General features: G+C 45.2%; 1 protein-coding gene across 1 annotated transcript; it reads right to left on the bottom strand.

Annotated features, from left to right (window-relative positions):
• Positions 1-5,595, bottom strand: LOC127394228 (keratin, type I cytoskeletal 14-like). The gene is made up of 9 exons (XM_051640069.1): positions 4,993-5,595; positions 4,298-4,380; positions 3,775-3,931; positions 3,219-3,380; positions 2,773-2,898; positions 2,350-2,576; positions 1,499-1,821; positions 906-1,007; positions 1-76 (listed from the first exon to the last, which is right to left on the bottom strand). Exons 1-9 carry the CDS (start codon positions 5,593-5,595, stop codon positions 48-50), a joined length of 1,812 nt encoding a protein of 603 aa, XP_051496029.1. The 3' UTR covers positions 1-47.
• Between the last annotated feature and the right edge of the window lie 3,318 nt (positions 5,596-8,913).

Below are 8,913 nucleotides of genomic sequence, written 5' to 3'. Positions count from 1 at the left end.
AGGGCTCAGTGGGAAGGTCCTGCAGGGGAAGGTGCCGGTTTTGCCAGTCACTCCTCAGACTTCCTAAAACTCCCTGCTGAAAGATGAAGGAAAGCAAGAATTTCTTTGAAGTGTTACCTCGTTCGGCATTTTTAACCTTTTGGTTACTCACAGACTGTGCAAGTTCTCAGTGGTCTAGATTGTTTCCCAGGCTTTCTGGAAAGGTTAGAACAGTGTCAGACTTAACACTTGTTCAAGCATGTGTGTTTGCAGCTTTAGCATGTTAAATATAAATGGACCTACTTCAATTCTCAACTGACTGTAATAGCAGAAATGAAATACAGATTAACTTAGAATCTGTATTTATGTATGTGTGGGTATTTACATCAAACTTCTGTAAGATAAAGGTGGATGGCACAGAGCAGAATCTTACCTACCAAGCATTAGTACTCACAGGACTGTTTCAAGTCAGCCACGATGTTTGATCAAAGGAGAAAATGTATATGGGGGAGTTTGAAAATCCAATTAATTTAAAAAGACTAGATCTCACCTACACCAAATCTTACAAAAAATTCTTAGTCATTACAAAACTCCTGCCTTTGTTTTCAGCATCAAGAGAGTCTTGTAGTGCCCTTCCTTTCTATACTGATGCTTCAGGCCTTCTGGTTGTAGCAAATGCTGCCATGACCAACTGTGGTGGAAACCAACGTGTTTGTGAGACAGACTGCGTCTTTGACTGAGGTCACTCCCTACCACTTCCTGTATAAGAAGGAATATGTGGAAGCCTCAAAGCAGGATCAGTATCCATCTTTTGAAAAAAAAAAGAATCAGAAGTGGAAGAGAACCTTTCTAAAAATACAACTTCCTGTTCATTTTCAGCATTTTCAGGCATTTGTCTGAGATGCTGCCAGGTCCTGGAGCCTTACCTGATCTCATTGTTTTTATGGCTTCAGACACTTCCTCCATTGTTGCTCCTCTTTCCAGTGTTTTATTCCCTTCCAGGCAGAGCCTCATGTTTTCAGCAGCTCCTGGAACCACAGCCATGAAATCAGACATGGAGAAGATCTTGTGGTCACTCCCCATCTTTTGCTATTTCTGGATTTTGCTGATTAGATTTTAAACATCTTGAGTGTTCCAGCTATTTTACCCTGGTTTACCTCTTTTCCCCCCCTTAGTATCAGTTACATCCCAACACTTGGCTTCATTCCAAAACTACTGACTTCTCTAGTTCCCTTTGGACTGGGCAGTATTTTTCCTTTCCCCCCTTCATTTCCTCTTTCTACACATCTTTTGACACAGCTCTTTATAATATCCTCTTTGTTCAAGTCCCTTGTGAAGAAACCACCGTGTTTGTATGTTGCTGTGTAAGAACAAAGGTCAGAGTGGACCTAAAACACAACTGGGAAAAACAGAACAGATGTCTCCAGATTTCCAAATAAGGAAGGAACTTGTCTTAACCTTTCCTGCTATTCAGAGAGAAAAGTGAATAGAGGATGTTCTCTTTTATTCTGTTTTTTACCTTGGCTTTCACAAGAGTTGCCAGACTGGGACTGGGAAGATGAAGAGCGGGAGAGGCAGGATTTGCCCCCTCCTCCTCCACCACTGCCACCTCCTCCACCTGAAGTTTTACCAGAGGTTCCCCCTCCTGTTCTTCCTTCGCTCCCTCCTCCTCCACCTCCAGAAGGGGAAGTTCTTCCATGACCTCCAGTTTTTCCTCCACTGCTTCCTCCACCTGAGGACCAGCTACTTCCTCCTCCACTACTTCCTCTTCCAGAAGACCAGCTACTTCCTCCATGACCTCCTCCTCCTGAAGATCCACCACCAGATCCTCCCTGTGAGATGCTGTAAACAGGGAAGGGCATGTGTGTGTAAGATTTACAGCAGCATGGCCAGTGTCTGGCATCCCTTTGGCTGCATCGAGGACACTTTCTGACTCCCTCCAAGCTCCTGGAATGACTGAGAAAGAACTTTTTTCTGTACTTGTTTTAAGCTATCCTATGGACACATTAACTGGTCTGCACAGAAGAAGAAAGATAATGGAAGGCTTTATAGGTCTTTCAAGCTATGTCCACTGAGTATTTATAAAAGACATTTCTTTTCTTGCTTACCTTTCATTCCCTCTATAACTGTGCTTCCTGATTGTACTTGAGAGAAGAAATAGCAAAATATCATCCTAAATACTTTGGACACATTTTTGCCCAGTTTGTGCAGTGTCAGCTAAGGTTCAGATTCATATGAATCCTTGTGATTGTGGGAAATATGTTGATGATTAATTAGTTACTCTAGTTCCTAATATAAACATTGCTACTTCATCTTACCTGTTTGCACAGAGGGGATGTTAATCAGTTTAATCAGTTTGAATGCACGTACCCAATGTCCTGGTGTCCCTCCTGCAGCAGGGCCCGGTACTGAGCGATCTCCTGCTCCAGGCGGGTCTTGATGCCCAGGAGCATCTTGTACTCCTGGTTCTGACTCTCCATCTCGCAGCGGATACTGGCCAGCTCCTCCTCCAAGGGGCCAATCATGGCCTGGATCTGCTGCAGCTGCATGTTATAGCGACGCTCCGTGTCCTCCAGGTTGGATTGCAAAGACTGTATCTTAGAATGAAAGAAAAAACAGGGTTTATGGGAGTGTGGCAGGACTAGATGATTCTCCTACCCCAAATGAGAAAAATGTTACATGGTGTCAGATGCACCCAGCATCTCCATTGAAGGGAGTGCCCTGGAGCTGGTCTGCCACTCCAGCAGCTCTGTGTTCTTTGCAGATCAGAGGGTCAGAGCAGTGGGTACTCACCATGCTGATCTGGGACTGCAGCTCTATCTCCAGGGTCTGGTAGTCACGTCTCAGCGCAGAGATCTGTTGGTTGCCTGACTCCAGTTCCTGACCACTTGAGTGGACTTGTTGACTCACTTCCTCCATCTGAAAAGTTAATATACAGAGTTGGAGTTTTTGAGTTTTGCCTACAATGTCAGCGCTGTCATTTATCATGGAAGCATCTGACACCACAAGTTGAAAGGTTGCTTGTTGTTCGGGGGCTGTTTAAACTTGTTTCTATGGCTCTGCCAGTGCAGTTCATGCCCACTTGTTATTTCCTTTATTTTAATCAGTGGGATTCTACCCTTTAATCCTAAAAACAATGGATGTTGTTGTTCAAAGTGTCATTCATCACAGGAAGTTCTTACCAGAACTTGGTTTTGGTTTGCTTTTGTCATGTGAACATGCACATTGTAACCATTTACCTTGCTCTCATACCAGCTTTCAACCTCTTCATGGTTTTTCTGGATAATTTTTTCATATTCTTCTCTCATATCATTGAGTTTTTTCAGTAGATCTTCTCCTGGAGCAGCATTCACCTCCACATTCACATCTCCACTGGACTGTGCTTGCAGTGATTTCATTTCCTGCAGAGACAACCCAGGCCCAATGCAAATAAACAAAAATGCTGAAATTACTTTGCAAGAGTTTTGAGGTCAGTTAACTTGCTCTGACATCATAATCCCTCCTGAATACTCTTGACAATTTGTGTATGTATGCTTGGGATTTTTTCTTGCTGCAATTCTTTGGACTTGACTTCCCAGCCCATGTTTGTTGAGGGGCCCTGTGCTCAGAGCTGCCCTGAGCAGCCTAGGCCTGCAGCCAGCTGGGCTCTGGGCCCCTTGCTGAGCTGCTGCACAGCAGGAGAGCAGGAGGGACCATTTCCTGCAGAGGATGTGACCTGTGACACCTGCCCACATTGCCAGTCTTGTAAGATCTCCTTTTCCATTGCAGTTTGCATTTCAAGGAGCTGGCTCTTACCTCCTCATGGTTCTTCTTGAGTTCAATCATCTCCACCTTCAGAGACTCAAACTGCATCTCCAGGTCAGTCCTGCTCAGAGTCAGGTTGTCCAGCAAGGGCCTCAGGGTGTTGATGTCAGCCTCCACGTTCTGCCGAAGCCCGCTCTCGGTCTCGAACCTGCACCAAGGACAGGACAGAGAGGTCAGCCCTGCTCGGTCCTCTCCTGCTGACTGCTGATGGAAGGTCACATACCCCAGCAGCTCAGTGTCTGCTTTTGTGTCGCATAGCACACAGCATCTCTCAACCAGCAGAATTAGGAAATCACCAACCAGTACTTAAAGTGTAATTAATTAATTAAAGGATCATTACAGAAATAATGAAGACTTTGGAAGTCTTACAAAGCATTTCAGTTCTGCTGCCGTGGAACCATGAGGAACCCTATTCCCTGTGGGCTGATGTTTGTTTGGAATGAATTTATGAAACTCACTTGAGAAAAGTAGAAGAAAGGAAGTAAGTGTCTGGAAAATAGGAATATATATTTACTTTGTCCTGAAGTCTTCTACAGTCATCCTTGTGTTATCCAGGTCCAAAAGTACCTTGTGGGTTTGCACAGTCGCAGTCATAAGCTAGAAGAGAAGACGTTATGCTGAGGAAACTTTCCCCTGTCAGTCTCTCAGATTTGCACAAGAGACAGGAATATGAATGTGATCTTCCTGTTATAATTCCCAGGTGTCTGAGGGGAACAGCACTTCCTACATACAGAGACCTTGAAAGGTCATCTCCAGTGCAAAACAGAGGGGTACTTGTGTGAAAATAGCATTGGAACTGCAAAAACTGTTTTGAGTCCAAGAGTCCTGTCAAGAGCCTTGGTGTCAGCTCCATAGCTCTGGGTCACCTTCCATGCCCACAGGCCAAGGGCTGTACCCACATGTCAGGCACTTCACACCCAGAGGGTGACTGGTACCATTTTTCCTATGCTCTGAAATCTGCTACAGGCGTTTTGAGAGTCTGCAGTCACTGCCAACAAGCAGTCTGTGAGGTGTGCTGTAGAGATGTGCATTGCTTCTCCACCTCTGGTTGGAGATTGTTTGGTACATGCACAGAAAGCAGAACTTCAAGCACAAGAGGCACTTCCAGAGAGGCACTCAGTAAGTTTAGATGTATCCTTGCCTCAAACATTTCACTCAATCACAAAAAATCTGTCCATGCTTACACTTCTCTGACAAAGAACATCCTACCTGATTTTGAAGATCTTCAATTTTTTCATAATAGTGGCTGTAGTCCTTGGTACCAGTAGGGCCTTGCTTCTGGTACCACTCCCTGATTAGCTGTTCAAGATGAGCATTTTCCATTTCCAGATTTCTGACCATGCGCATGTACGAAGCCAGGCGCTCGTTAAGGCTCTGCATGGTCAGCTTTTCATCGTTGGAGAGAATTCCCATATTTCCTCCATGAAAGCCACCACTGAAACTAGCACCACCTCCACCAAAGCTTCCTCCATAACCACCACCAAACCCACTCCCACCTGACCCAAAGACTGCTCCCATGCTGCCACAGCCCATTCCCCCTCCGTAATAACCACTACTCATCCTTCCTCCGTAACTGCTGTGCCTGATCCTTCCATAACCACCACCACCACCAGGTCCCCCACCATAGCTGCTCCTGGAGCTTCCTCCACCACAACTGCCGCCAGAAAACCTGCCACCACCACTTGTCCTGGTAGTGATTCTTCTTGAGGAGGCAGAAGAATAGTTGCTGCTCCCTCCACCCCCACCACTGCTGGCACTGCTGCTGCTCCCTCGCAGGCAGCTTTTGGAGGTCTGCTTGGAGCCACAGCTCATGGTGGCAGCAGCGAATGGTTCAGGCTCAAACTCAAAGCTGGTCTCACAGTTGTTCTGGAATCATAGCTCAAACTTCCACCCTGCATGGTCTGCATTTATACCCAAGGTTGTGGGTGTCACCGTCGGAGGGAGTACCCCTTGCCATGTGCATTTGCAAGCCATAGTTTTTCTGCCAAGAGTAATTTGCCAAAGGGAAATGTTTGACAGAGTGAGGAAGCTTAACCCATACTCAAAGTGTTCATGACCATTTGTTTGTTAATACAAAACATATAATTTCTACTGGGTGGCTCTAAATTAGGCAGATCTTTTCTGTGATCTAGTCCACTGCCTTACAGTCATCTGAATTAAACTCAGCCCACTCACCTCATCCTGTTCACATGTCTTTCAGCACAACAATAAAACCACCATCATATGGGACAGTAATGGATGGTCCTGTCTCTCTTTTACATAATCATTCCTTGTGCTCTTTCCCCTTTCAGATATTGGCCAAAGAATCCCAGCTGATTTTTTTATACTTAAGTGATATTTGAAAAGACTCTGGTTCTGGCTGTCTTACTCTGTATGCACCTTATTTGTAGTCCTTTCATTGCTTTATGCCTTCCCAAAGCATCTGGCAAGCTGTGTTTGTAGGTGCACTGAACCTCCCTCTGATGGCTTCGTAATTTCTCATAAAACCTTAGTGAACGTTGGCAAATGTCCTATGTGTCAGCAACGGATGGCAGACAGACATCTACCATTATAAGTAACAATTTAGTTTTGAAAAACTGAATCATGACAACTGGAAAATAGCTCTGTGTAAAGATGTATGGAAAGAGAGAGTGAGAGGTTGTTGCAGGGAGTAACTCAGTGTGCTCGGACCAACTGCGGTTACAGCTTGAGAGAGCTGGGAAAGGTCTTGCTCTGGGCTGGTCCCTCCTGACATAGCTGTGAATGTGAAAGGGAATGTTTTCACTCCTGGACGGAATTCCACATTTTAGTCAGGGTGTTTTCCTTCTGCAGTGCAAATACAAACATACTTACTTGGAGGAGGAAGATTAAGTTTTGGGATTAAGTCAGTAAAATTCACATCAAAATAGAATTTTCCCTTCAGGGTTTTTTTCCACTTATGGACATAGCTTGACAGAAAGTAGGAAGTATTTGCTATCTTGCATCTGCTTCTTTTAAGATTGTACGTTTTTCAAGTATATAGCAGCGGGTAGTTCAGCTGAGTATCCCTCTTCTGAGCTCTTACAACATCCTGAGCTTCAAAACCTTTGAAATGTCTTTCATGGCTGCCCCTCATGTCTGTCCTTCCCAGGCACAGGGACCTGAGCAAAATGTGCCCTGTTTGCTGTCTTCTTTGTAGGCTGAACTAGTTGTGTGACATCCAACTTCCTGAATTGATTTGGGATTGTTACTCTTTTCTTGCTCAGCCTTGGTGAGTTGGTTGTTGCTAATTTAGATGTTTGTTTGTTATGGCTTATAGCAAGTGTTTGTGGAAACATCTTTTTATAAACACCCCTCCCAGCACACCCCCACCCACACAGTAGGACACACCTGAAGTTTCGTCTTCTTCTAGACTTTGTTTCTGAAATGTCTGAGGAAGCAAGGCTTTCTTAGGCTTGTAGAAATTTAAATGGCTCACTGCAGATCTCTGTGGAGTCTTGAGTCTTGAGTCATAATTTTAGCTTGTTTCAGTGAGAAATCCTTTTCTCTTGAAGTACATAAAATTGTCCTCTACACGAACATCAACTTAAGCTCATGAAACTCTTGGGTTACAGTCTGTTTAGCCATTGGCTTCCAGTTGCTGATGCCCATGTTGTAAGTACCTGGATTTATTTCCATGCAGAAAAGGGAAAGGGTTTTTTTGTCTGGAAAGATGCTTATTACATCTTCTGTATGAGTCATTCCTTGCAGTGGACTAAGCTTCATGTCTTCCATTCACAGAAAGAACATGTTGGGATAGCTTGAGTATCAGTGAGAATGGTCATGTGTAACATACTCAAACCAGGACAATACTTGACAGCATCATGTTTAATATAAGAAAGGTAGATTAGATGCCATTTTGTTCCATAGAATTTGTGCAGGCAACATGCCTCAAGAGTGAAGATTAGCTCCTTAGAAATGAAGAATCCTGATGGATTCAGTGTATCTAGAAATGACTTGCCAGGATCAGTGACAGAAGTTACAGAACAATTGGTTCCTGAAAGAATGTTTGATTTCAAAGTTTGCTGTAAGATGGAAGCTGTTTTATGAGAGGGTTTTTTTTTGCAGTTGTGTCTCATAGGACTGTCCTGGAATTTGCAGGCATACTGAGCTAACTAAATGATCTTAGATAATGTTTCCAGCACAATCTAGAGATAAAGATGCAAAAGATAACCTGGAGGGCTGGTAAGACCTTTACAGAAGAGAGATTTCAATAAACTCTGCAGGAACTGCAAGGAACTCTCATAGTGCCTGTGAATTGGAAGAAGGAAACGTTATGAAATCCTGACTGGGGCTGCTTATTGCAGCATCAGGCTGCTGCTCCACAAACACATCAGGGCACATCGACCTCAGTGGGGTGCCCTTTGCTCCCACACCCTGTGGTGCTGAGGGCACAGCACAAGGAGCTGTGGAGGCTCCTCTGGCAGTGCCCAGCCTGAGCTGCCCAATGTCCCTTAGGGAGGTGACACTCAGAGCCAGCAGAGCATCTGAATTCACTTTCCTCTACCTGCCCTTGTCAGTGGGCTGCCAGTGCTGGAACCAGTCTCTGACACCTTCTGATCACACTGGTCTCAGTCACGGGCAGATGGGTAAAGCTGAAGAAAGTCCAGCTGCTGCAGGAAGCAGGGGCTGAGGCAGCTCTGGCCATGCTCAGGCTCAGGCTGAGCAGTGTGACAGGCAGGAGCCTGGGGTGTTCACTGAACATCTCGCACAGACTCTGTGTTGTGCATCCTTGGCCCTGGCTGCTCCCGGATGTCTAGGCAGTCTCAGGTGTGTTGGTTATGAGTATTAAAGAGCTCTTTTGGGTTCTTTTCTGCTTGAGATACCTCTGAGAAGCTGTGGTCATCTGTGCCTCTCACACTGATATGAAATAGGAGGTGTGAATTGAACTGCAAGGTGAGACTTAAAACAGAGGACTTGTTTTGATACAGATGTCTTTTTCCACTGGCCACAGCTGCTGGTGAGAACCTACAGCCACTGGGAGCCCCCAAGGCTGGGAGTGCAGTGGTGTTCAGGAGAACCAGGCCTTGTGCAGTGACTGACAGTATTCAGGTCACAGCCAAAACAGGAGGGGGTGGAGAGGAGGAGGAAGATGCCTTGGGGGAGGATGACACCATAATTGTTTGCAATGAG

This window comes from Apus apus, chromosome 25 (assembly GCF_020740795.1).
Source record: "Apus apus isolate bApuApu2 chromosome 25, bApuApu2.pri.cur, whole genome shotgun sequence".
Classification (NCBI taxonomy): Eukaryota; Metazoa; Chordata; class Aves; order Apodiformes; family Apodidae; genus Apus; species Apus apus.
Note: the sequence above shows the minus strand (reverse complement) of the source record. Positions and strands in the feature narration are given on the sequence as shown.

Excerpts from the sequence above, each read along its gene's own strand:
- LOC127394228 (XM_051640069.1), bottom strand. The coding sequence starts at position 5,595 with ATGAGCTGTGGCTCCAAGCAGACCTCCAAAAGCTGCCTGCGAGGGAGC. Across the intron at positions 2,899-3,218 it reads AAAGCTGGTATGAGAGCAAG|ATGGAGGAAGTGAGTCAACA; the intron begins GTAAATGGTTAC and ends TTAACTTTTCAG. Across the intron at positions 1,822-2,349 it reads GAGGGACACCAGGACATTGG|CATCTCACAGGGAGGATCTG; the intron begins GTACGTGCATTC and ends CCCTGTTTACAG.